Below are 27735 nucleotides of genomic sequence, written 5' to 3'. Positions count from 1 at the left end.
AGGGGCTGATCATGACAGTGTTCAGTTATATAGATTTTTTTTCCCTGCAAAAAGGGCCCTCAGTTGATAGTATCTATTATAAAAAGGGTTGATTTTTTAAAAAAACCTTTTATTCTGGCATTTGAACTGTATGATGTTTACCTCAGCTTTCTGGCTTTCATTCTGAACTTCTTTATTAAGTCTTCCAGATGCTTGTTTCTTTTCTCTAAACTGTCAGCAAGAGACAATGTAACTGTTTGTACACTGTATAGATATAGATGTATCTATCCTTATTTTTCAGTACAAATATTTTTATTAGGTACAGTACAGAAATTAAGACTATCAAACTGTCTCTTCTGCATGTACTGTATGTGAAGACACTGTGTGGGTTGGATGCAAGGGGCAGGGGGCTTGAAGGGTGTATAGAAAGCAATTTGGGCAGCAGTGTCATCAGTGTAACACCACATTCTATGTCTGCCTAATTTTTCTTTCAACTCAGAATGGTGCAGTGTGTTTGTGTTCCCAGTGCCTGGCTGAGATCGGCACTTGAATGAGAACAAGCTGGCTGAAGCTAAATCCAAACATGATGGAGGTAATGCTTGTGGGACAGAGAGAATTCTTGGGGGTACAGCAGGGGTTATTCTTACCATCCCTGTTGAAGAGGTGTCCCACCTTTTGTCCAAGAGGTTCACAACTGGGGGTGCTTTTGGGTCCCCAACTGCTCCTATAATCTCAGGTGCCTTTAGTGGCTAAAAGTGCTTTGTACCTGCAGTTATTATTCTTAGATCTGGACCTTGCTATGGCTATTCATACCATTGAGACTTCAAGGCTGGATTACTTGGCTATTGAGCCAGGTTAGTCACCAATATTCCAGGAATAACACTGGTTTCCTATTCACTTCTGGATTCAGTTCAAAGTGGTAACTTTGGTGTATAAGGTTCTGATGCAGCAAAACACTTAAACATGTACTTAATTTTAAATACTTGAATAGATGCCTTGATTTCAGTGGGACTTCTCATATGGTTAAAGATGAGAACATGCTCAAGTGCTTTGCTGAATCAAGGCCTAAAGTCTTGGGAGGTTTGGGCCTGAGTTACCTAGAGACTTCTTCTCCTCCCATGTTTGGTAGCAGCAGCTGAAATCAGATGAGTCCCACGTGGCCGCCAAGGATATCAGCTCTGGCAGCTCCTTCATGGAACCATCAGCATGGGCATGTACCTGGAGCAGATCACTCCCATCCCTGATGCCTGTCCATTTTGCAGCATGAGGGAGACCCTGGCACACATTTATCTGCAGTGTGCCATGTTGCAGGCCCTTTTCCAGTTCCTTCAGAGCCTCCTTTTGAGGTTCTGGCTGCACTTTTCCCCACACCTTTTCATTTTTGCACACCCTTTTCATGGCCCCATGAAGTCACAAGACCTCCTCATCAACCTCCTCCTGGCGCTGGCCAAAATGGCCATCTACGATACCAGGAGGAGGATGTTGGACGGGAAAGTACTCACTCTGTGACTGTGGGGCCTACTTCTATTCCTCCCTTGTTTCACACATCCAGGCAGAGTTCCTCTGGGCAGCATCCGCTGGCTCCCTAGCCATCTTTGAGAAGCAATGGGCACTGTCCGGGGTTCTCTTCTCGATGTCCCCCTCTGAATCCCTGATTTTGAACCTAAGACCCTCACTCTTGTCCCTGCTTAATCATTTGTTGTCCCGCGCGATCACTTGAACCCTGGGTTTAATTGCTCCTCCTCTTAGGCTGTGGGAAGAGTCTTCTGATAAGGGCGGACTTGCGCTAGAATTCAGTAAATCAGATGAGGCACTCCAGATATCATTCTTAGAATGAAATATCTGGAACTGTTAGCAGGTTGTTCTCACTGATTATCACTCAACTCAGGAAGATGCTTGCCTCTGGTGAACCAAGAGAACCCCAGTATGTTGACCCTTAAGACACATTGCCTGCCTGAGTGGTGGTGGAATTGCATGTTTGAAGAGTTGGTGAGTTGATATTTAAATTGTTTTGGGGGAAAATCTCTTCCTTTAAAAATTGTATAAACTGTATTTTCTTACACATTTTTATACATGCACCTTGATTTTGTAATTAGATGCATTTTATTAATTAAATATAGCTTTTATAGAGAAGGCCTACACAATTTAAGAGAGAATTAGAACATGTCTATAGAATATTTAATCAGGCTAGGAAATCTAGAAGACAGGGTACTGGACCAGGAGTCAGGACACCTGGGTTCTACTGACCTGTTGTATGAACTTGGGCAAGTCACTTTACCTCTCTGTGCCTCAATTTCTCCTCCCACCCTTTGTCTGTCTTATTTATTTAGAATGTAAGGCCCAGGTCCTCAAAGGTATTTAGGCATCTAACTCTCACTGATTTCAGTGAGACTCAGGTGACTCAGTACCACTGCAGATCTAGGTATAAGGTCTTTGGGGTTAAGACTGTGTCTTATTATGTGACTGCACAGTGCCTATCACAATGGGGCCCAAATCTCAGGTGGGGTCTCTAAATAATAATAATAAATACATATCTGATCAACCTATACAATTCAATAGTAAGGATATAATTCTCTATTAAATTCTGTAGTTTTCTAGAGTCATTCTATAGAGCCATATAATCCTGTCGGTTTCAGCCCTATTATATTTCTATAGGACTTTTCTAAAAGGTAAATGACTATTGTATATAATAATTATAACTAATAATAGGTCTTACTGGAATATCTTACAATGGGATTTTCCCAATAAAGCATATACTTTACAGAGCACACATTTTACAATTTATTACTTCACTACATGTATTACTAGACTATTAAGTCAAAGTTTTCAAAATTGGCCTTTTGTTTTTTGTGCCTACATTTTTGGATTCCAAAATTGAGATACCCTGGGACTAAAGTCATTTTTGGATTCCAAAAGCCATGAGATCCCACAATTCTAATTGAAGTCAATGGGATTTGCAGATCTTTAGCATCTCTAAAAATCAGGCCCAAGGCATCTCAGGTTGGGCATTCAAAATCTGAGGCCACTTTTGAAAATGTTGGTTTTGGTCACTGAGCCTCTCAGTCAGAGTTTGACAGGCTTTTGTGCTGGATTTCTCAAATTAGAAAAGAATAACAGGAAAATAAAGCATGTTTTAAAATTGTAGTAGGCCTAAAAATAGATACTGAATGTCCCTACTAGCCAGACAATGGAAGACCTCAGTAGAAAAATAAGTTTTAACTTGTGTTTTTAATCCCCCACCCCTCCCCCATGAAATCCTCTGACACTTACTGTATTGATAAAGATAGTCCATAATACATATTTCTGTGGTATAACTGACACCACTAGTCCCATGCAATCTATATGGGATATATATCAGCCTTGGGAAAGAGGTTTGGATTACATAACCTTATTATCTCTTACATATTTAATCAACTGCATGCTTTTACAAACTCAGACCCTGATTCAGGGCAGCAGTTCAGCACATGTTTAACTTTAAAAGCATGTGCTGAAGTGCTGCCCTGAATCAGAGCTTCAGTGACCAGTCCTGCAGAACCTTATTTACAGAGCTTGGTGTTTACTACCCTTAGCAGACCTGCTGATGTACTTTGTACTACTCATGGTAATAAGTAGTGTGCATAGTGCAGGATTGGGCCTTGTCATTGTTACCATGTCATTTCCTGTCCTGTAACAGTAAAATAAATTTGTTACCGGGTATGATGTCATATTCATGTGGAGTCTAATTCTGCAAGGTGCCAAGTGCTCTCTGCTCCCATTTAATTTATTATTGGGTACCCCATTTGAGATCTGAAAATCAATGGGACTTGAGAGCACTCAGCACCTCAGAGAAATGGGTCCTAGGGGTCCATGCCTGCTCCTAGTGAAATAATGGCAAATCTCCCATTGACTTCAAAGGGGTTATGATTAGGCATTGAGGCTGGGATTTTCAAAAGCACTTTAAGAGGTTTAAACTTCAAGCTCTCATAAAATTCATTAGGATTTCAGACAACTAACTGCTTTGTGTTCCTTTGAGAATCACAGCCTTAAGAGTTTTAATTTCCAGAAAGGAATTGTTGCTGTTATACTGCAACAACATTTTCTCAAAAACATTCAGATTTTTTGTTCTGTCTAAAGAACAGTGATAACTGTTTGAAGATCAAACAAATAAAAAGAAGTTGAGAAATAATATGTCCTGTCAGCTTGACCACTTTTGATGTACTTGTCAGACACAGAAGAAATATAAACAGAAGATAGCTGTTGAAAGATCAAGTGATCTAGATAATTTTTTTGTCGTCGTTAAGGAGAAAGGTGGAACTGATCATGACTCTTTCAAGTACATTAGGAAGTGTAGCACAATGGATGAAGCACTCCAAATAGCCACACTTAAAAACATTTCCAACTTCCATTTGGTGTTGGTGGGTTTGTTTCTGTTTGTTGGTTTTGGGAAGAAGATTGATACCAAAAAATGTTATAAATAATATACAAGCCTCAAGCTGTATATATTGCAAAGCTCTTATCCCAGTTCTCAACTGGAATGGTGCAAGTTGGCCCTAAATTAGGCATAGCCAGGCCTGGGAAAGGCCCTCATTTTAATGGGATGCTCAGGTAATGTAAGGCAGCCATAACAACTTCTATGTCCCTCTCCCATTGCCACTGTAGGGAGCATGGCCAAAGCTCCAGAGGCAATCTGACAATCCACAGATGTCATATCAACTCTTCGGGACAGATGTAAGCCAATGAGTTGTAAATTGGTCCATTGCAGCTAGTGTAAGTGGGACTCACCCTTAGGCTGCTCTAACATACATTGTGTGAATGCTCCATGACACATCTTTACCAAGATAAGACCACCTTTGCAATCCCCTTCCAAAGATTCACTGTTTACTCCATTGCTGCAGCTGAGGATGGAGGCCTATCCTTTTAGTTTCGGTGATATGTATTGTACAAAACAACTGATCTTTGTTCTCATGTTTTATGTTGTACAGTATTTAGCACATTTCAGTAATTATAAAATATAAAAATACTGTCATATCAAGGAACATAATTTATTCTTTGTCTCCCTGAATAAGGGAAGCAAGGGAAAATCTCTCTCTCTCACACACACACACACACACACACACACACACACACACACACACTTCTCTGCAAAATGAAGAAAATCAAGTAATTAGTTCAGTCAACCTACTATGATATCTGGGAACTTGCTATCTCAAGCCTTTGGTCAGCACATTCAATAATTTCCTCATATGATGTTACCTTTCAAAATAAAATCATCAAGCGATTAGCTGCTGTATAATATCTAAAACAGCAAAAGACAGTTTCCACAAAGCAATACATTCTCATCTCCATAGGTCTTGCATTTGTATGTGTTGCTCCCACTGTCCCTAATGAGCATTCCACAGCTATATCCTACTTGTCCTGCTCATGCAGATAATTCTACTGATTTTAGAGGGACTAACCATGTAAATAAAGTAAGCAGGACTTGGCTCATATGCTAAGTTTCTACACATACTGAGTTTAGCTTCCTTTTCTATCAAAGTATATCAAACCCAGCTCTGTGTTCTTTAGAGGTTTCCCATCCAAGTACTGATCTGGCCCGACTCTGCTTACTTTGTGAGATATGACAAAGAGTTCACAAGTCTAAGAAGACAATTAAGATAAGTCGGAAGAGGGGGAGAAACATACAATATAAACAAATGTCCTGAAAATGTCAACTTTCCATTGTGTCAGGTTAACATGTAAAGTTTCTGCTATACAATCACACTTGTACCTTGCATGTCAAGCTACCCAAATCTCCTTGAAGCTTCTCATTTTCTCCTGTGAGTCTCTTACATTCTTCTTCCTTTAGCGCCAGATGGTTTTCCAGTTTTGTAATCTCAGAAAAACAACAAAAATATTTCATTGACAATTACTGTCTTAAATGTGTCCTGTTAAACATCAGAAATAAAGAGCTACCACTCAGAATGGAAGAGTGGAAGATAGATGGCGGCCATGACTTCCTGAAAAGGGATAGTGGTCTTTGCAAGCCTTTATTTGTCACTTGTCTCAGTTCCCAAACTGTAAAGTGAGGATACGCTGCTTGTACTTACTAGGGGTATTGTGAGGCATAAATCATTAATATTTGTAAAGTATTTTGAGGCTCCCAGATGGCAAGCACTATAAATAGAAAATGCCATTACTTATCACCACCAGAATGTGTCTGTGTTTGTATGTGTATGTAAATATATCCATAGGAGTACGTAAGGTTCACCAGACTTAGGAAGTGAACTAGAATGCAGTGTGACAAAGCATTATTGTACACTGTTTTCCAACAAAAATAACTTCCAAGGCCTTATTCTGTCATATACTGGTTTCCTCACCTGGCAATGGAGGTCATCACTTTGCTTATGGTATTCACCCAGTTTTGTTCTCAGCAAATCAAGCAGTTCTGTGCCACTCCCAGTTTCCTCTTGACCAGCACCTGCATCCTATGGATAAATGTGTCATTAAGGAAAATTGGGTCAAATCCAATATTAGTCATTATACTTGCTTCCTTTTCTATAATAATGGATTTCAAGTTCCATAATGTAATTAGTCTATTTTTACAACTATTATCCAAACCACTCAATCTACCAAAGACTAGTTTGGTCTTCAAGGTTTCCAACACACTCATTTTTTAAAAAAATTGCTTGTCAAAATCAGGACAATATACTCTCTGGGCCTGATTCTCCACTTGTTAATCCAGGTTTAAACTGGTGTAATTCTGCTGATTTTAGAAGTGTTACACTTACCTAAAACTGGAGTAATGCAGTAATGACTCAAATCCTCTATTTAGTATGTTTACATTTTCCTAAAGACTACATGCCAGAATTTAAAATGTTTGGTAAACGTGACTGATCCACAGAGTTCTATTCATTCTGATACAGCTTTTTAAAGTGTAAAATGTAAAAAGATTATGGCACAGAATCTCACCCCAACTCCACTCCCTTTGTGACTCTCAAGCAATGTAAAGGAAGCTGAGACTCACTATAACTAAGGCTAAGATTTTGTCATGGTTATTTTTAGTAAAAGTCACAGACAGGTCATGGGCAATAAACAAAAATTCATGGAAGCCATGACCCCTCTGTGACTTTTGCTGCTGTGGCTCCATGGGTTCCCCCACCACTGTGGCGGCTGGGAGCTGTGGGGTTTCCCCTCCACCCATGGCAGGTAGAAGCTGCGGGGGGGACCCCTCCGTCCCTGGTGACTGGGAGCAGCAGAGTGACCATATTTCCTAAAGAAAAAATTCGGACACCCCCAGCCGCTTGCCTGAGATGTCCCCCTCCCCCGCACAAGGCTGTCGCCTGTCACTGGAACCCCGAGGAGGGGCCCTTCAGGAGTCTGTCACCTGTTGCTAGAACCTTGCAGGGGGGCCCCTGTCGCTGAAACCCTGCCAGGGCCCCGCTAGCTGCCACCTCCAGAGTCCCACAGCCCCTGGGGCTGAAGCGGAGAATGTCACGGAGGTCTCTAGAAGTCGGATTCCGTGACTTCCATGACTTCCGTGACATAAACATAGCCTTAATTATAATTCCCATGCAAAGAATTCCCCCAGCACTGGATGTCCCCAGATGGCACACAGATGTCAGACAGGGCTCTAGGCTGCCTTCCTTGCAGGCCCTGGTGCCAGGGGTATATCAGGACTGGGAGTGTAGAGCAAATGACCAAAGTTTGACTCCCTCAGGCATTCCCCAACTGGACCATAGCCAGCTGGGAGAGGTGAGGCATGTGGCAATGGAGTATGGGTGCTGGGAAACAAACACATCCAATTCTGAATCCTGACCTACCTACACCTTGTCTTCTTGATAGTCAATAAAAATATAACAGCTCTTTTACAGATAGGGCATGAAATTTGGAAAGGGAGAGGAAGAGTGAAAAAGGAGGCCTGTCTACACTAGGTAAGTCACTATGTTAATGAATGGGGTAGCACCGCTGGCACTGTCTTGCCCTGCAACAGAGCAGTGTGACTTCATTAGACTGTTTGGTTTATATGTATTAGTGCGGTGATTCCAAACACACCCAACTGTTATTGTACCTATGCACTGAAACGCCTTCCCCAAAGTTCCCTGCATATCTGTCCACAACAGGGGCACTGCAGCAGGTGCTAAGCCGGCAGAACTCGGATACACACATCTAGTTTTTATTGTACTGTTAGTAGTAGTGTATTCGTCTTAGCACCCAGGGCCCTAATCAGGACTGAAACCCTATTGTGTTAGGCTCTATACAAACACAAAGGGTATGTCTAGGCAAAATCACAGGGTGTGCAGCTCAAATAGACTTTCCTGAGCTAACTTTAATTTAGCTAGCTCAGATCCTGGAGTAGTGAAGCAGCAGCAGCACACGCTTAGCATAGGCTACCCCTTAAGGTAGTTATCGAGGGTGCTGGGTTGGCCTGTGCTGCGGCAGCTTCACTCCAGGACCCAAGCCAGCTACATTAAAGCCACTCTGGGTTCATCTGCTTAAACTGCAATCTAGACTCACCCACAGAATGAGACAATCCTGCCCCTGGGGAACTAAGTCATATTTTAATCTAATATCACCGTATATTAATACTGACCAAACACCAACCTATTACCTCTAATTTCTATAACTGTTGATAATGTTGAACTCACCTCAGTCACTTGATCTTGGGAAGCTTTCTCATGAATAATTAACTCTCTCATGGCTGCTATGCTTTCCCTGTGTTTCTGTAACTAAATATTTACAGTGATTAAAGTACGTGAAAGAGAGAATATATGCCGCTCAAGTATAATTTATTTTTAACACATAGCAGAAAAACTATCAATCACACAAGCAAATCTTGGGTGGAGAGACTCCCAACCAAAAAATACTGCCTTATAAATGATACACAGAGCCTGGGTGTAGTACGTTATTTATATCACTTCAGTATCCACAGAAGGAAGCACAGCTACCAAATGCATCCAATTTATTCTGTTCAGATTTTTGTATCATGCCCTTTGCTGTGTTCATCCAACAATTTTTATCACTTCTCATCCCAGTCCAGGCACCTATGCAGGGGTACAGCTGCATGGAGATAATTGCAAGATCTGGGCCTTAGGGATCAAGAGTGCCTGTTAGACCCTAGCCCCTGCTGAAACCCACCCCTCCCCTGGAGCTGGCTACAGATCTGTTCCTTAATTTATTTTTTATTTATTTTGATTTTCATATCAATTTTCTCTTTTCTTCAGGCAGAACAGCAAACCTGGGTACATTAAGGGACATTTTGTAGCAGTAATAGAGTGCAGCGACTGACATTCCCTTTAAAGGAATTCAGAGTTCCAACTGCACTGTCATCTCTTGTGACAAGATTTTGGTATCAATACAGGGGCATAGTCACTCTGTAAAATAGTATGTTCATAAAAGCCTATTTATAAGGCGGTATCCAGAATGAAATGTGAGGATCAGAAGCCAGGTTCCCAAGATAAGTCAGTTTAACCAGCCATTCAAGGTTAAGCGGGAGAACAATTTGATTCCATTTAGAAACATATACTGAGTAAGTTCAAGTGTTATTTATTCCTTCTCATAATACAGGAACAAGGGGCCACCAAATGAAATTAATAGGTAGAAGGTTTAAAACAAACACAAGAAAGTATTTTTTCACGCAACGCACTGTCAACCTCTGGAACTCCTTGCCAGAGGGTGTTGTGAAGGCCAATACTATATCGGGGCTCAAAAGGGAGCTAGATAGATTCATAGAAGATAGGTCCATCAATGGCTATTAGCTAGGATGAGCAGGAATGGTGTCCCTAGCCTCTGTTTGCCAGAAGCTGGGATTGAGTGACAGGGCATGGATCACTTGATGATAACCTGTCTGTTCATTCCCTTTGGGGCACCTGCCATTGGCCACTGTCAGAGGACAGGATACTGGGCTTGATGGACCTTTAGGCTGACCCAGGATGGCCGTGCTTATGTTCCACCACTGTACAGCACAAGGTAGGGTGGCAAGATTTGCAGATGCAGAGTATTCCCCATCCATAGTACTAGCAATGGAGCTTGAATGCTTCACCACAATGGGCTTGGTTCTAGCTCCTCCTAGTGGACCAGTACAGAAGGTATGGACACTGCACGCAGTATTGGCACACATCCTAACATACGGCAATGTACCTGCCATTTATCCCCATTCTTTAGAGTCATGGAAAAGTCATTGCCTGAATTTGTTCTCGGTAGTCTTCCGAATTAAGCAGCCATGCTATTTGTCAGGTTGCTGAGTAAATGGATTCTACTGTATAAAATATTTTGACTGGAGTTTTGACTTACACTCCAGTGGAAACCTCTTGGCCAATTTAAAAGGTGATTAACAGAGGGATATAATACCCAGACCCACAGATCGAGGGCACTATTTTGCTGAGTTTGCCCCAGAAATTTGGGAACATATCTCAGCAGGAATTAGAATTATAAAAAACAGCATCATGGAATTATAGGTGATGCCTTTTATTGGAAAATTCAGAATTAAATGGGTAAGCTTTTGAGGATTGCACCTTCTTCATCAGGAACCAAACAGAGATTCAGACCCTGATGAGGACAGTTTGAGTCTCAGAAATGATTTTCATAGTCATTCCCATAGAAGACATCACCTAGCATTATGTTGTTGTTTTGCTGAATCTGTCTTTCTTCTCGGGACAGTCTGGGCTGGCAGGAGCCTCACTTCTACCTTCACCAAGAATGAGGGAATATTTACCTCTTTCTCCAAGGTTTTCTTTTTAAGGGTGACGTTCTTCATTTTTTCTCCCAATTCAGTAATAATTTCACTCTTCTTGGAATATTCGATGGTAGAATCCATGTCCTAGTAAGCATAACAGTGAGACAGCATTAACAACGTTTAAACAGTCAAACTAATGAGATTAACCAGGCCTAACTGAGGTCTGTTCAGAGCCATCAGGTTCTGAACTTGTTCCCTAGACCAGATAGTGCTGGGAACAGTAGTGACTTTAGGGGGAAAGAACACTTAATATTATTGTTCAGTGACATCCCGATGGCCTGCCCAGAGATAGTTCAGATTGATTTTGGAAGCAACCACAACTAGAGGTCCTTTGCTGGAAGTCCAACCACCAGGCTTTTAACCATGTAACAGCAGTACTCTGTGATCTGCATCGGCTGCTTTTTAGTTTCCAGGTGAAGTTTAAGGTGTCTGTTTTAACTTACATTGTCCAAAATGGTTTGGAACCACCTGCCTACATGAGAGACTGGCTCCCTCCCCTTGAGGCACAACCTCATCTGTGATCAGTGGAGGTTTTTGTAGCTGGAGAGCCCTGGCTTAAACAGGAAGGGCCTGCTGATAGGACATTTTCCATGAGAGATCTGTGACTCTGGAACTTACTTCCCCCTTGGTTTACCAGAGCACAGATTTGTGAACCTTCCAGACATGCTGTAAAGGACCATCTTTCTTCTCTTCCTGTTTGGGAAGCATGGCTTGAAGGACATGGATTGAATAAGGTAGGGAAGGGGAGGTTAGCTAGGATTACTGTCGTGGGAAAATATAACTATGCCAGTGGTGGGAGATTTAGTTTATTACACATAATGATTTCAGTGTTACCTTATCTATTATAAAAATTCATAGAGCAATAGGTGGACACTTGAAATAAGTAAAAAATGAATGACAGAAAGGAAGAATTGAGGGGAATAAAAATAATTCCCTCTCCCTCCCAAAGACTCCCCAAGGATTTGCCTGGGATTAAAATTGAAGGGTAGGCTTGAAGTCAAAATGGGAGCTGTTCTTTGGAATTTTGTGTGTGCATTATTTATTTTTATTACAATAGCAACTACAGGCCCACTGTGCTAGCCATTGTGCATACACTTAGCAAGACACAACCTCTGTCTCAAAAAGCTTACCATCCAATTAGACTAGACAAACTAAGGGATGGGAAAAATGGAATATTATTCCCACTTGATAGATGGGAACGGAGGCATAGAGAGAGTAAAGCCCTGGCTCCGCAACTGATGATGTGCGGTTGCAGCAGTACACCCATGAATAGATCAGTTCTCTTCACTGGGGCTCCATAGAGGCGCACTGCCACTACATGCAGTTAGCTGAAGGATCAGGACTCAGTGACTTGATCAATGTTATACAGGATGTCTGTGACAGAAATTGAACCCAGATTTCCTGAATCCCAGTCCAGTTGTGCAGAATTTGACCCCTGGTTTCAGTTTTGTCCTTTGTTCTGCTCTGAATTTGTCAAAGAGGGCTTAAATAAACACTCAAAATATTGAATAAAATATAGACATATTAAGAAATTAAATGATTAAATAACAAACATATCCATTATAGGAATAGCCAGTAATGCTGTTGTACATCATGAAACAGCCATACATCGGAGGAAGAATTCACCACTTCATTGATGCTTGGGTTTTGCAAATTCTTTACTCTTTTCAAACAATGAACTAAAATTAGTCTAATATCAGTTCTAAATTGTCCATCTGTCCATTTCTCTCTTCTCTTCTTCCGTGAGATTTGTAGATGTTCTGCCATGCAAGGAGTCCATACAACTTTAAAGGTCTTCAGTATGGTTTGAATAGAATAGGCCAGTGCTCCGTTTCCTGTACATGCCACATACTGTATTACCAATCATTATTAGCCTGTTTCCCATTGACTTCAGTGGGCACTGAGTCAGGTCCTAGATGCGAGGGGAGACTCAGGCTTCCAAGCTCTCCCTATAGTACTGAAAGAGGAAAATTACTGATATATTTTTAAAAAGATTATCACAAGGAATGTCATACAGACTCCTGCTACCTCTAGCAAGATTCAAACGGAATATGTCGACACACACTATGGAACTTTTAGTTTGTGGTAGCAGGGTCCACTCAGCAAGTTAATGCATGGCAGGCCAGTGGGCTGTAAATTTGCACCCTGGCTTGCTGCAAGCTAACTCACCATGTAGGCAAGCCCCACTTTTACAAACAAAGGCCCTGCTCCTGCAATGTGAACTGCATGGGTGAATCACTGCATCCACCTGGATCCCTGTGGGCTCTGCCCACATGTTGCTCAATGCAGGATTGGAGACTTAGGGAGGACAATGGAAGGAATAAGCTATTTTATACCATTGCATCTAGGGAAGGAGTCCAAATTTTTGAAAGGTGTTATTATTTCACAGTCTGTGTAGCAGGGGTGAAATCCTGGCCCCATTGAAATCTATGAGAGTTATGTTATTGATTTCAAAGGGGCCAGGATTTCACCCCAGTTCTTGCAACACTGTGAAACTTCACACATCCACTTGCGTACTGGCAAGACCTTTTCTCATTTCCATGGCTATGAAACATTAACATTGCAAAAGAAATCAAGAATATTCAGAAATTTCTATTTGCAAGATGAAATAGTCACCTTCATGAGGGATACAAGAGAGAACCATCCTTGGATCCAGTGGAGAATTTTCATCCTGTTCCAACAGTTCATTTGTTATTTACTGTAAATTCTCCCAATATGTTTGTAGTTTTATACAATTCCATAGTATCTGTGTAAAGTCAGCATTTTCTGTACTACAGACCAGATTCTTTGCTGCATCTGGTCAATGTAAAGTACAGCAGGGAGGACACAAATGAGCCATTCTGCAGCTCCCTGACTTTCAGACTGGTTCTGTCCCAGTCCTAGCCCTGCTGTAATTTACAGCATCTTGGTAAGTGCTCGAAATCTGCGTGTTGCGGGACGGGTTTAGGAGGGTTGCCAGTGCAGGGCTGGTGCTAGGGAGTGGCAAGCAGGGCAACTGCCCGGTGCTCCATGCCACAAGGAGCCCTGTGAAGCCGAGTTACATGCTTCAGCCCGAGCCCTGCTGCCCAGGGCTCAAGCCCAAGCCCAAGCCCCACCTCCTGGGCTGAAGCCGGAGCCCGAGCCCCGCTGCTTGGGGCTGAAGCCTGAGCCCAAGCTTAAGGTAGGGGGTAAAAAAAAAATGTTAAGTACAAAGGTGGTTGCCAGCAAAAGAAGGTTGAAAAATACTTCTCTAAACTATGCCTAAGGGCATGTCTACACTGCAATAAAAGACACACGGTATGGCTGCTGTTGGCCCAGGTCAGTTGACTAAAAATTGCAGTGTAGATGTTCAGGCTCAGGCTGAAGCGCAGCTCTGAAACCCTGCGTGGGTCTCAGAGCCTGGGCTCCAGCCCAAGCCCAAATGTCTACATACACTGCAATTTTTAGCCCCAAGGTCCAAGCCCTGCAAGCCTGAGTCAGTTGACCGAGGCTCTGAGACTTGGTGCTGCAGGTTGTTTTTTATTGCTGTGTAAATGTACCCTTTGTGACCAGCTAAGACAAACCAGAGCACAGTTGCACTCTGGCCACACCTCCAACACATCTCCTCTGCCAAGCCATGGAGCAGGGTAGCAGCCAGTCATGCCAGCTCTACTCCAGGGGAGGACACCCCAGGTTGGAGGAATTTTCAACTGAGATCCCATTTTGGCCCCTTAGTGCTGCCAGCATGGCACAAGTGGGCTGAAGAGGCTAAATAATTTGGCCCTACATCTCCAACATTGTTTATCTCCAACACATTCTTCTGTTTCCAGTAGACATTGTCTATAAAGAAATAATGTGATGGTAATGCACAAGAATTTTCACATTCTTTATACAATTGCTCAGGAGTCGCATGGAAATATTAATGGCAGCCATCGGTTCCAGAGATAGAGGACACTTCATAGCTACCAAATCAGTTCCCCAGGGAATTAAGTCAAAGGAGCCAGAAGCAACCACTGAAAATGTTTCTTCCCTGGTTTGACACCTATGGCTAAGCCAAGGATACTATGCAGGTAGGTATGGCCTACACCAGAAGCACTGCTCAAAATGCAACCTTGTTGCTAACCCTACTTCAGCTCCACTAGTGTTAGCAACTCACCAGCACTCACTCACCAGAAGCCTTTCTTTAGCAGCAGATCATAGACACACATTTGGTCTAATGCACAGTGCTTAAAAGGCTGGCAGCGACATGGAACCTAGTCTACACCCTGGCTCTCAGCATCGTTATGCTGGTGGAGCTGAACCGGTGTTAGCAAAAATGTCCCTATTGTAGTCAAGACCATAGAGGCTTACTGATAAGAGGAGAGAAATAATTTGATATTTTTCATTAACCTCAGTCACAATTACTTTTCTTTTAATACGTCTCTCGTGTGTGTGTGAATTTAATGCTCATGAAGGGTGCGGGATTGACAGTCCTGAACAACATCGACCTCTCTGTATCTACAGTATAAATAAAGCAAAGTACAGGCAGCAGCAATGCATGCGTCCCGGCAGCATCCCTCAAACATGCTCTGGAGAAACCACCTCTAGGAATGAGACAGTAATTCTGACTCCATGCTCATTCAGGCATTGAGCCAAAGTCCAGCAAGACTACTACTAAGGGTTCCAATGAGCTGAGGTAGTTTTTGTGATGTAGATACCTGTCCACTGGAACTGGACTGAGACCACCAAATCATTTCATATAGGCCACCAAATAGTCATCAGATGGCTGCAGACTTTGCTCACTACCTATGTTGGCTGGATTTGAAAGCAGCGTCAAAACATTTCTTCCACCTGTTTGTCAGTGGAAGGGAGTAGTCTGAGTGGGGTTTTGGCAATGCTAGAAGAAGTTTCAAGTACATCTCCATCTTTTTTTTCTTCTTCTTGCCTTTCCATACATGGACAGAAAATGTTGCCTTGGAGCCAGCAACCTAAAATCACTTCCAAGCTAGAGTTACCAGCTTAGCAGGCGAATGGGAGCTCAGCCGCGTGACTGTGGCTGGTTAAAGTTGCAGGGAGGAGTTAAAATAATACGTTTTTGTTTGTTTGTTTTCAAGACATGTCTGAAATTCCTTTATTTTAAATACAGCAAGAGCGAATACCAGGTGACTAGCTCCAAGTGGATCTGAAATCAGTGCCTAGGACCTGTGTAGATAGGCATTGACAGGGTTGTTTTGCATTACCTGGCAGGTAAGTAGTCCCTCTGTGAGGGACAGAAGGCTGCGAATTTTAGATAGAAGCTGGGATGCTCGCTGCACATATGGAGAACTGAAATGGTCTTCTTCGCTGTGGAGGTTTTTCTGGATTAAATCAGAATGCATCGACTTCATATCCTGTATGGACACATTGGGGTCTGTCAGATTACAAGACAAAAAGGATGCCTCCCAAATGAAAATGCAAGTAGTGTGCATAACTAGTCTTACCAAAGAAAAGCTACATGCAACACAGGATTCTCACCAGCTATAGTTACCATTCATAAGGAAAGCTTCAGCATGAAATCTGGGGACTGAACATGAGTACATGACACTGTGCTCTTAGTTTTTACTATGATGCTTGTATACTTCATGTTCTGACAAGGATCTCCTACATGGCCATTGAGGGCCAATTCCTATTTACCAGAATTTCTCCCCAAGGAAGGGACCATATCTTCTTTTATATTTGGAAGGGACCTAGCACACCATGAGTGTTGGGGAACCTTATGGAAGTGGAGCTTTCAGTTCCCACAGAACAAGCAGCGTGTCTCTCCTACCCAAGATACATCCTGAGATCTGTGGGGCCACCCTGCTGGTCTCACACATCAACAGAAGTGTGATACATTCATGCAAAAGTCCAGTAGTTCCTCACTATTCCTGGTTCTCCCTGACTCTCTTAGTAACTGCTCCCACTAGCTCCCCACTGGACCTATCCCCATTCTGTGAGTTTGACAACACAGAGCTGGAGTCTGCATAAGATAGTACATGGAAATCCCGAGAGGTGGTGGGAGCGGGGAGGAGGAGGATGACCCAGTCATGCCAAAATCATGTAGAAAGGTTTCTGCAGTGCTGGAAGAAAAAGGTATGATGCCACATTAGCTGAATCCCCCTCTCTCTGACATAATTTGGGACAAATTTGGTGTGCACATTCCATTCTTTAATCCGCTCCATTGCGGGGGGGATGGATGTGGACACAACTATTTTTCCACTTAAATTTACTGTACATTTCAAATTACAAACTGTAAAACTTATCTCCATTCTATGTAATCCAACGTTTGTGTGAGCCATGTATAAGATATTTCCCATCTTAAAGCCCAATCCAGCAAAGCACTTAAACATATGCGTATCTTTTAATTGCAGGAGTACTCCCATGTACTTAAAGATAAGCACATGCTTAAGTACTTTTTTTGGATAGAAGCCTTAGTACTTAATCCTGTTCCTGCACTTCTTACTCAGTCAGAATTTCCACTGGAGTCAATGAGAGTTTTGCATAAGTAAGGAAGAAAAGGATCATGTCATCTGTAGACATGAAAGTGTAACTGCTATTTCTATAATAAAGCATTCTTCTAAGAAAGGACAGCACATGTCCTAACATACCAGAAGAAACCTCCTCAGAATGTGCATCTTCCACTCTATTTCTTCTTCTTTCTTCCTTAGTTCTTCCTTCTGTATGCCAATTTTATGTCCGAGCCTCTGGATCATTTGATACTGCATCTGCTCCTAGCATGAAGACAGCAAAATTAAAGAAGAAATCAACATATGCTGCTTATATCTCTGCTCAATACAAAGGCTCATTTACTCAGACCCATACTCTCGCCTCTCACTGAGAAAAGGGGGGAAAAAAGATAGAAAAATACCACTTTTAGGGGACCAAAACTCTCCCCCCTCCCCAAACACACACATTTTGAACGCCATATTTATTTCAGTGAGGGATTTTAAATACATAATCAGTTCTTACAACCACAACATTCAGACTGTAAAAGTTGCATTTAGCAGCTATTTGTGACCTGCATTTTATGCCAGTGTGTGCGTTTGCTATGTGTGCTTTGGGTGAAATTCACCTCTGTATACAGAGGCAGATCAAGCCTATCACCACGGAAGCCTTCAAAATAGGTCTTAAATGGGGCACAGGCCTTGTGCTGAGCTTCTGTGGAGGGGTGAATTTCACCCCATCTAAAAAAGTGAAGGAAAGGCACATGGTGGTCACTGAGTATATAAGGCAGTTGGGCTCTCTATTCTAGTCTAAGTAACATAGGTTCTTTTACTTTTTACAGTAATACAGTATGTCAAGGTTCCAAAGTGTATACTAATACCTTTACTATTTGTGACTCCCTGATTTTGTCATACTGTTCTTTCCACCTGTCAGTTTCAAGCTGGAGAAAACGATTTTGCTCTCTGTCTTTCGCTACCTGTTGCTGAAGCTCTTGGTTCTCTATTTTGAATGCACTGATCCGTTGTTGCATTTTCTCTGTCTCAGCCCTCTCGTTTTCAGATTCTGTTTGCAAGATTTTAATCTGAGCAACCAGCTTGTTATATCTGGACTCCAACTGCTGCCTTTCTGCCAGCCAGTCGTCTTTCTGTCTCTGAAGTTCTGCCTGAAGGGACAGGAGTTGTTTCTCTGCATTCTCCTTTTCTTCCCTAAGTCTGTGCAAGGTGGAAGTGGCAGTCTTGACCTCATGATCCAGTTTTTGTTTAAGATGCCGCAGCTCTTGTATTTCTTGCTCTTTCCTGCGTATCGTCTGATCCATCTGTAAGCACTGGGTCGTAGATTTGGTCTTCTGCTCCATCTCTGCCTCATGCTTTTCCTGAAGGAGACTATAATCAGTTTTAAGTTTTTCCAGCTGCAGCAGAAGGGCTTTTCTTTCAGCCCCAGCTTCCTCAAGATGGTCCCTGGCACTGGATAAAGCCTCCTGCACATTCTTCAGGCAGCTGTCAGTCTCAGTCTTCTCCACAGTGATCTTGTCCTTTGCTTCAATTAGATCTTCGATGTTCTTCTTCAGCTTCTTTATGGTGTCTATAAAATGCTGCTGCTGGACAATTTCCACCTCTAGCTGTTTAATCTTAGTCTCCAGAGAAATGTTATCATAGTAAAGATCCATGATTTGGGTATGCTGTTTCTTCTGGTCCTGTTCTACTTTCTTCATGACCTCATCCAAATCCATACTCCCCTCTTCAAGCAGCAGCTTCTCTATTTCTTTAATCTTCTTCTCCAAAAAAATATTATCATACTGAAGATCCATGATTTGGTTTTGCTGCATTTGCTGGTCCTGTTCTAATCCCTTGATTACCTCATTCAAGTCCACATCCCCCACCTGAAATAGCCATTTCTCTGGGCCAAGCGCTGAGTTTTTTGTCTCATACATATTGAAGGATGCTTCATAGGGACTCAGGCAGAGACTTCTTGTACTATAAGATGGGAGAATTCCTCTGTCCCCTTGCTTGCATTCTTCTTGGCCATTGAGTGACTTCTCAGAAGACTGGAATAAAGACTTCTCAGATATACATGCTCCCTGGGGGACAACCACAACCTATTGTCACTTATTAGAAAAACAAAAGCATACATGACTTGATTGGCTCTGACTGTCTGCCTTACCTGACTACTTCACCTGAGGATAATTTGAATGAGTTCCATTTACTGTAAGAGAACCAATATTGTTGCCATTTTACCATTACAAACAGGAGGTCATATCCTGCCCTCTTTAGTCAGTCCTTCTTACTCACATTGCATTTCCATTAACTTAAATGGAAGTATTACTTATCTGAGAACTGAATCAATCTGGTCCAGGCATAGCAAAGCAAAACAAGGTTAACAGATAAATATAAATTTTCAAAAACACGTTTCATAATCATTTTTTTCTTTTGAAATTATTAACTCCTCATTTTTGTAACTGCAAAAAATAAAATTGCAATAAATTCAAGACAGACTCTTTCCCAACCAGAAATAGGATGCTGTGTATTTTCCTGGACTGACAATGAATAAAAAACAGCATCTCTCTAGGGTCCCAGTTCTGCAATGGCACTCATGGCTACTGTGTCTGTGCAGAGCCCCAAGGAAATTAATGGGGCTCACAGGGTGCCATTGTAGATTTGGGTTCTAAATTGTGTTGAGCAACCATCTTACAACAGGAATTTATTAAACTCAAGCCATCAGGCACAGCTATTGCACAGGATAGCATGAAAGTGGAGACAGAGCATTGAAGTTGAAAGGGCAAACAAGACCACAGATAAAAAATGACTTTCACTGATCCGTGCAACAATGTATGTATTGAATTTCTGTATGGCCTACATAAGGGAGATGTCACTCAATGATGGTACAATTCAACCAAAACAGAGATAAAGGGCCAACTGACTTCAGTGGGACAGAACTGGGTATCAGTGATGCCTAACACAAGAAGGCCCTGATTTTTGATTGAGGGTTCCCAGATGCTATCATAAAACTAATAGTAAATCGGAGCAGAATTTGGCCCACACATTTTTATGCAGCTTTTCAACTCATTTAAATAAAAAATTTCTTCCCCTTGTTGCATATCTGTGGCTAAAAGGATAGACAAATTATAAATAAAAGGCATCTCACAGACTCAGACAGAAGGCTGCCGCCAACACTTTCCTCTTTGTTGCAACAATGTGATAAGTTGCTCTTGATATTTTCTTTCATGAGTCTATTTGATTTCATCAGAGCTCGAATATATTCAATGTTTTCATCCAAAGAGACTGGAGAAATATCCTTCAAATTCTCTGCACAGTCAACATGTTGTTCAGTGGCTGTCTGCCAAAAGAAGGTGTTTGTAAACTGAATGGTTACGTCAGTGAAAATATGCTCTCTCATAAAATTCAGAGCTCAGTTAATTCAATAGGCATTTCTATTGCACCCAACTGTAGTGTCAAGGGGGGATTTAGAATACATCTACTCTATTATTAATAACATCATACATCAAGAGGTACACTACTCTCCCACAGAGAGTACTACTAGGTATACATATCGTTTCAAATATCACCACTAGCTATAATAGGGAACATTGTTTTCATCAACATGCTTCCGCTTTCTTGTGGATTGCAGTTTGAAATCTTACCATATTTTCTTCATGACTGGCTGCTTTGCCAGTCAAGTTAAAGTTGTCCTCTCTGAAAGATAATTCTTCAGTAACAAAACACGGATTTTTCTTAATTAAAGAGCCTGTGGGTCGAGTGAGAAAATAGGACACTTCTTTTATGGGGGATTCCTTAACAATGCACTCCAGCAATGACTCCCCCATTATCACAAATGGATCATCTTCCAGAGGTAACAATTCTTTTGCCAGTGAAACTTCCTCATTCTCAGTTTCCCATGATGCTTTTTTAATTAAGTCTTTTCCAGTAATGGAGCTTTCCTTTGACCAATCCAGCATTTTGCTGTGTTGTGTTGATTCTTCTTTGGATAATGATTCCTCCCTGGGGAAGAATATTCTTTCATTATCTGAGGATTCCTTCCAGTCTGCTACATACAGAGAGTCCTTGTTGCTAAGGCGTGTTCTTGTATCACATAATTGTGTCAAGACTTTCTGTGAAGAGTCTTCAAAATCTGCACATAGTCAGGATGGCATTGAGTAAATACATTAGAACTGGTTCATAGAACATTAATAGAAATATCACACTGTAACTGGGCAGAGGTATGCTGTTCTGTTTGGGGTTAGCACAACAGGTGTATGATTTCCTTTCAGTTTACATGACTTTCTGATCAGAAATAACCTAACCTGAACATGATGCAACTGCATGAATGCTCACGCCAGGGATTATGTTAGCACACTCCAATTTCAGCCCTCAGAAACAGGTCTGCAACATCCACTGAAATCAGTGTGCATGTCAGAGCAGAATTTAGCCTATGATGTTGGGGAATAGTGAATGATGCAAAAGAATTAGCGTGCTGTGGACTGAATCCTGGCCTCTGTTGTGCTGAAATGTAAAGGAAAAGGGTATAGGGAGCCTTTCATACTGGAGCAAGCAGCAGAGCAGAATCAATCCTGATGCTCAAGGCAGTTCTAGGAGGTACTTATGATTATCATGCTGGCTTGCACACTATGGGCCAGATCCTTAGCTGGTGTAAATCAATGTAATTCCATTGACTTCAGTGGAGCTACGCTGATTTTCACCAGCTGGGGATCTGGGCCTATAGCCTCTAGAAGAGGTAATCTGCCAGCTAGTGGGTGTGTGCAGCCCCCGCAGCCAGCTAAACACACATGCTGCTGTCAGCAGCAAGTGCTAGTTGGGTGTGCATCCTGCTCCAGCTCACAGGATTAGGCAGCAGCATGTTGTGGCAGCCTATTCTGAGCCATCAGTGAGCCTGCACGAAATGAAGGTCTGACAAGTCAGGAACAGCTGCGAGGACCAAATTATCTCATTTCGGTGTCACCATGGATGCAGTTGAAGGGAATTTATTATTCACTGCAATTTACAAGTGAAATTTGTGTGTTGGTGAATTCAATATGGACCTCATGTTTCTTCTCTAGGTTATTTTCTGTCCTGTTGACATAGTTGTGTTTTTATGTAAATAAATACACCTTTGCTTAAACAGTATCTTGATTATATTCCTACTGTTTCCAATATTTCCTCTTTGCTCCATCCTGTCTCTGTTGCTTATCTCCCTTACTAATGTCACATCTGAAAGACAGATGGTAAGTGCTTGATCTAAAACCTATTGAAATCAAGAGGAGCTTTCTATTGATATTAATGGACTCTGGACCAGGCTCCATGTGCTTTGGGGAAGAGAGTGAGTCTTTCTATGCCTTCTGTGAAGAGCCACTATAGCACACTTAAGGGCACTATAAAAGAAAGACAGTTAAAGTTCTTTCTATTTCATGATTCATTGCCAAAGAGGAACATACTGTATATCAAATTTTCCAACTCTGGCTCAAAAAGATGATCTCCTTTGTAGAGTCTACAGCCAGGATTCCCTTTCCTCCTCGCATTCTGTATTTCATCCTGCAAACACAAAAAGGGGAATCCTTAACAATCCTCATCAGTTGGATCTTCAAGGCCTTACTTATCATAAAAAGTCACTACACACAGACGATTTTTCTGTTTATTTTCTCCAATAAGTGTGAATCACAGTGTATTTCTTTTACTAGCCAAAGATGAGCAAGCATCATCATTAAGGTAACTGAACTGAGGGCACAGAGAGGTTCAGGGTTAGATTGAGTTTTGTGCCACCACCTTGGGTATGGAGCAGTGCACAGGTACAATTCCTTGTTCCTGGAGGTTAGTAAAAACATGATACCGACTGTGATCAATAGTAAATTACAGCTCCTCACATGCCAGCTCACTTATGCCGGCTGGCATGTTAAGTCGGGGTGGAGCTGCAAATTAGTCCTCTCTGACCACTCCCTGCAGACCTGTATGGAGTGAGGAAAACGTTCTGGGCACGCAAACCCTGCTTCCTCTCACCTGTGCTTGAGACCAACAAGACATAGGGAGGCTGCACAGAGGTGGTGGTGGTTGTCTTATAGCCCTGCACAGTCATGTTGGTCAGGTCCCACCACAAGAAAATAGCAGAACAGAAATTAGAATCCTGATCTCTGAACTCCAGCCCTCTGCTCAGTCCAATACATTACAGCTTCCTCACTGTTTCATTGGCTATCTAGCTATCACTGGGCTATCCATCAACATACTATCTGAGTTTATTTATTCTCACAACACCTCTGTGAGGTAAGGAAGTTTTATTTTTCCCGTTTCACAGCTAGGGAACTGAGTCACAGAGAGATATTAAGTGATTTGTGCCAGGTCACACAGGAAGACTGTGGCAGAGCCAGGAATCAAATCTGATCTCCTGAGACCCAGCACAATACTTTAAATATAAGATCATCCTCCTGAGGGCATGGTACTTTTGCTAGCTGCTTACAGAAGTAGGAGCTTCATTGAAATCAACCCTCTCACAGGTGTCACATATTCCTTAAGGAGTCACTTGCATCACCTTCTATGACTGTTTCAGAATGAGCATTGTTGGCCTCCTAAAGGAGCCATATCCAGCCCACCTTGGCTAGAGAGATGGTCGCCCACATGGAGGCCTTGAGGAAAGAAGGGAATAAAAGCAAATATGAGAAAGTATCCCTAGAGTAGGAAATAGTTAATAATCAATGTTACAAGCAAGCTAATTCCCAATCATTCAAATGAATCACCATGTTTACTTGAAGAATTCCTTATTAAATATATAATGGAGTAAACCTGCAAGTCTCTACTTTAAACCTATCCCAGGTGATCAGTAGTAGCTGAAACCATGGTATAGTTGATCCTAAAATAAATGAGTGGGTGATCTCAGCCCAGCTCCTAGTTCTCCCTGGCAGCATCAGCAGAGGCAAAGACTGAATGGGCACAGGGAATGATTTACACTCTCACTGCTGGTCCCCTCTAGGTCAGGGTCACCAACATGCTGACAGGACAGCATGAGGAAGCTTACGCTGCTGCTACTCACGCTTCACTTATTTTGTTGACACACAAAGAACTTCAGCCTCCGGGACCATCAACCCTTCATAAGCATTAGATTCTCTTTAAGCAAAAAAATATATAGAATACCTAGACTGCAGGCCCTTTGGGGAAAGGACTCCCCTTTTTGTTACTTGTCTGTACAGTGCCAAGCATAATGGAGCCCTGATGCTGGATTGGGTTTCTGAGATACTACAGTATAATAAAAAAGAAAAGGAGTACTTGTGGCACCTTAGAGACTGACCAATTTATTTGAGCATAAGCTTTCGTGGGCTACAGCTCACTTCATCGGATGCATAATAGTCTCTAAGGTGCCACAAGTACTCCTTTTCACTTCATCGGATGCATACTGTATGCATCCGATGAAGTGAGCTGTAGCTCACGAAAGCTTATGCTCAAATAAATTGGTTAGTCTCTAAGGTGCCACAAGTACTCCTTTTCTTTTTGCAAATACAGACTAACATGGCTGTTACTCTGAAATCTACAGTATAATAATAAGTAAGAGTACAGTTTGTTTTCCTATGCTACCTTTCATACTCAAGGCGTCTCAAATCAAGTTGCATTAAAATGATGTACATACTGACAGAACGTTAAGGCTGGAAGAAATGTTGCAGCTCTCTGCAGTGTACAGGTACTGGGCAGTAGTGCTTTAAATAGTTTGGGAGCCCTCTAGTGGGCATTCCTCCCTTCTATTTTTGATGCCACCAGAACCCTAACAGAGCAGTGGTGTATATATGGAGCTAGGCCTTGAATACATATATATTTAGTAAATACAGTTATTTGGAACCCAACTGTGTCTGTTTGGTTTCCTCATATTCCTAATGCTATGTAGAGAGCAAAGACACACCACTGTCTTAACAACAGCTCACACAAAACCATGGCCATGAGAACCTGCCTTACTGGGGGACAGGTTTCAGAGGAACAGCCATGTTAGTCTGTATTCGCAAAAAGAAAAGGAGTACTTGTGGCACCTTAGAGACTAACCAATTTATTTGAGCATGAGCTTTCGTGAGCTCAACATCTGATGAAGTGAGCTGTAGCTCACGAAAGCTCATGCTCAAATAAATTGGTTAGTCTCTAAGGTGCCACAAGTACTCCTTTTCTTCTTACTGGGGGAGAATATCAGTTAGGATACCAGCATGTAATTCCTCTACTCCTTTGGTAAAAATATTCATGGGATATTTAATTTCCATGTGAACTGATACCAGAGACTGGCATGGGGGAATTTAGAGATATCCCAAAGTAGCTCTATGACGTACATACCTGAGAGATCTCTGAAGCTGTACTGCTGCTTTCAACATTAAGAGAATCTCGGTGGGTCAATTGCAGAGAAGCATTACTGAGGGAAATGGCATCTCCTTCACTCATTGTATTTAAAGGCTGCTGAGTAAAAGCATCGACCTCTGATTTACTGATTACTGCCAAAGTCAAAAACTTTTGATAGCCTTCATCTTTACATACTGGATGGTGAGGAAACATCTACAAATAAAAGATTGTAACCCTTTTAATTTCACCTAGCATAAACCACAAACAATAGTAGCAAAAGCCTGGCCTCCACCTTCATTTTTCTAACACACCAGCGAGCAAGCAGTGATCAAACTGTCTGTGTATTTGTTATTAACAGTGTTGTGGCAGCCATGTTGGTCCCAGGATATGAGAGAGACAAGGTGGGTGAGATAATATCTTTATTGGATCAACTTCTGTTGGTGAAGCTTGAAAGCTTGTTTCTTCCACCAACAGAAATTGGTCCAGTAAAAGATATGACCTCACCCACCTTGTCTTTTGTATTGAATATTAAGACATTATTATGACATACGTAGAGAAATGTGATCTAGTGAGGACTGAAAATTGGAAACTCCATTGGGTTCAGTTGGAGTTTTGTCTAAGGAAAGATCTCATTAGAAGATTTTATAGTATATTATATACACCCATATATATAACACAGAGCACACAATCTACATTACATACTAAATAATGGGTATATGAGTGTGTATATATATATCTGCCTTCATCGAGTAGCAATCTTTACTCGAAGAAAGCTTCAACTGAAGTCTGTGAAATTTCTGCACCCAATATATATATATTCTGCCAAGTAAACTCTTCTTGAAAGTAGTGAGTATTTATTCCTAGTAAGGGTAAAAGGACTTCTGGGAGTGATAGTACTACTGATTTATGTAACCTATGTATGAAAATTCTGTAATTCACACCTGCAATGACCTTCAGAATACAAGGCTCCTCCCTGCTTGTCTATCTATCATTACAGGTCCTTTCAGTGACTGGGGTATCAGTTTAGAATAAGGGACAAGCAGAAGAGCATTTGGAACCATAGTGGTATTGGTCAGACTCTTCAGCCATAAACAGGACTGTGTGCTCACTATGTTCACAGTGGAGAAGTAAGGGCCTGATCCAACGCCTACTAAAAGATTTTCAGATCTAAGGCAGAATCCACTGATTCAGGTCTCCTACTCCAAGGAAACCCTAGTATTTTTGATAGCATGACATGACAAAGTATGCTTTCAATTTAGAATAAACTGTAACAAAATAAGGATGACTTTATAAATATTTGTATTCATCTTTTTTAATCACTAGAGTTTAGTATAAGGGATGGATGAACTGGTTTGAATTAAAAAGGCCTGGGATTAAATCCTGGCATTACTGAAGTGAATGGGAGTTTGGCCATTGATTTCAATGGAGCCATGATTTCACGCAGTTCTTAGACCAAACCTCTCCCTGACCCAATTTTCACGCACCTTTAGGCTTGCTGGTCCTAGTTGGATCAGAGGCATTCAGTATAAGCCAAAATAACATAAAAAAAGGGCAATTCTCATGGTATTCCTAGAAAACTGAAAATAGATTTACCAGAATTTTTGTGAGAGAGCCTGATTTTTGCAAACCAAAATAGTTCAAATTTTTCAGAAAAGCATCTGAACTTTGGAGCTTTTCACTAATCAACCTCCTTAAGGTTAATAGTTCATACCATAATATGGGACACTTTAGTAATTTCTCTCTTAGAAAAAAAAATCTCCTAGGGAAATACTATCACAGTAATGATAATAACCTACCCCTCCACGCCCTTTGTATTTTATGAACTGTATTTAATCCAGTTTAATCTTACAATTCTATTTGGGACTTTTTTATAAGTGGAGAAGAAATTTACCACTGGGCAGCACCTCTCTTCACTTCTCATAATCAGTTTTTGCTAGGTTTTAAATTCTAATAGGCTCACATCTTGGATCCATCAAAACTCTTCTGAATTTCGGCCAGGTGATTCCCGTTCCCTCCTAGACCATCTGCGTACGAGGTGGGTTGGGGGCTGGCTGTTCTTCTTAGAAGTCCGGTTGGCTAGGACTGCGGTGACGTCACAAAGACCCTCTGTGCATGACAAATCCACAACCAATCCCCCTACCTGAACGGCTGGAGAGGGGCGGGGATGAGAGAGCCTTGAAGCAGAACGTTGGATGTGTCTCATGGGCACGTGTAAACGGAATTGGTGCTGGAGATTTGTAACAACGACTCATCGGCCCGCGGCTCAAGTTTAGCCAGCGACTTGTCACTTAGCTTATCCCCCGCAACCTTACACCGCATTAAACGCTACTAGGTTTGACAGCCAGCTCCTTAACCGCGATCGAGATGCCTGATTTCAGGGTT

General features: G+C 41.8%; 1 protein-coding gene across 1 annotated transcript; it reads right to left on the bottom strand.

Annotated features, from left to right (window-relative positions):
* Nucleotides 1-137: 137 nt before the first annotated feature.
* On the bottom strand, nt 138-27605 carry CAGE1 (cancer antigen 1). The gene is made up of 11 exons (XM_075124737.1): nt 27494-27605; nt 25351-25547; nt 22494-22590; nt 20706-21193; nt 20210-20401; nt 17949-19145; nt 17233-17355; nt 15847-15996; nt 10649-10753; nt 5141-5211; nt 138-210 (listed from the first exon to the last, which is right to left on the bottom strand). The coding sequence occupies exons 1-11, from the start codon at nt 27603-27605 to the stop codon at nt 138-140; spliced, it is 2805 nt and encodes a 934-aa protein (XP_074980838.1).
* Between the last annotated feature and the right edge of the window lie 130 nt (nt 27606-27735).

This window comes from Caretta caretta, chromosome 2, assembly GCF_965140235.1.
Source record: "Caretta caretta isolate rCarCar2 chromosome 2, rCarCar1.hap1, whole genome shotgun sequence".
Lineage (NCBI taxonomy): Eukaryota > Metazoa > Chordata > Testudines > Cheloniidae > Caretta > Caretta caretta.
Note: the sequence above shows the minus strand (reverse complement) of the source record. Positions and strands in the feature narration are given on the sequence as shown.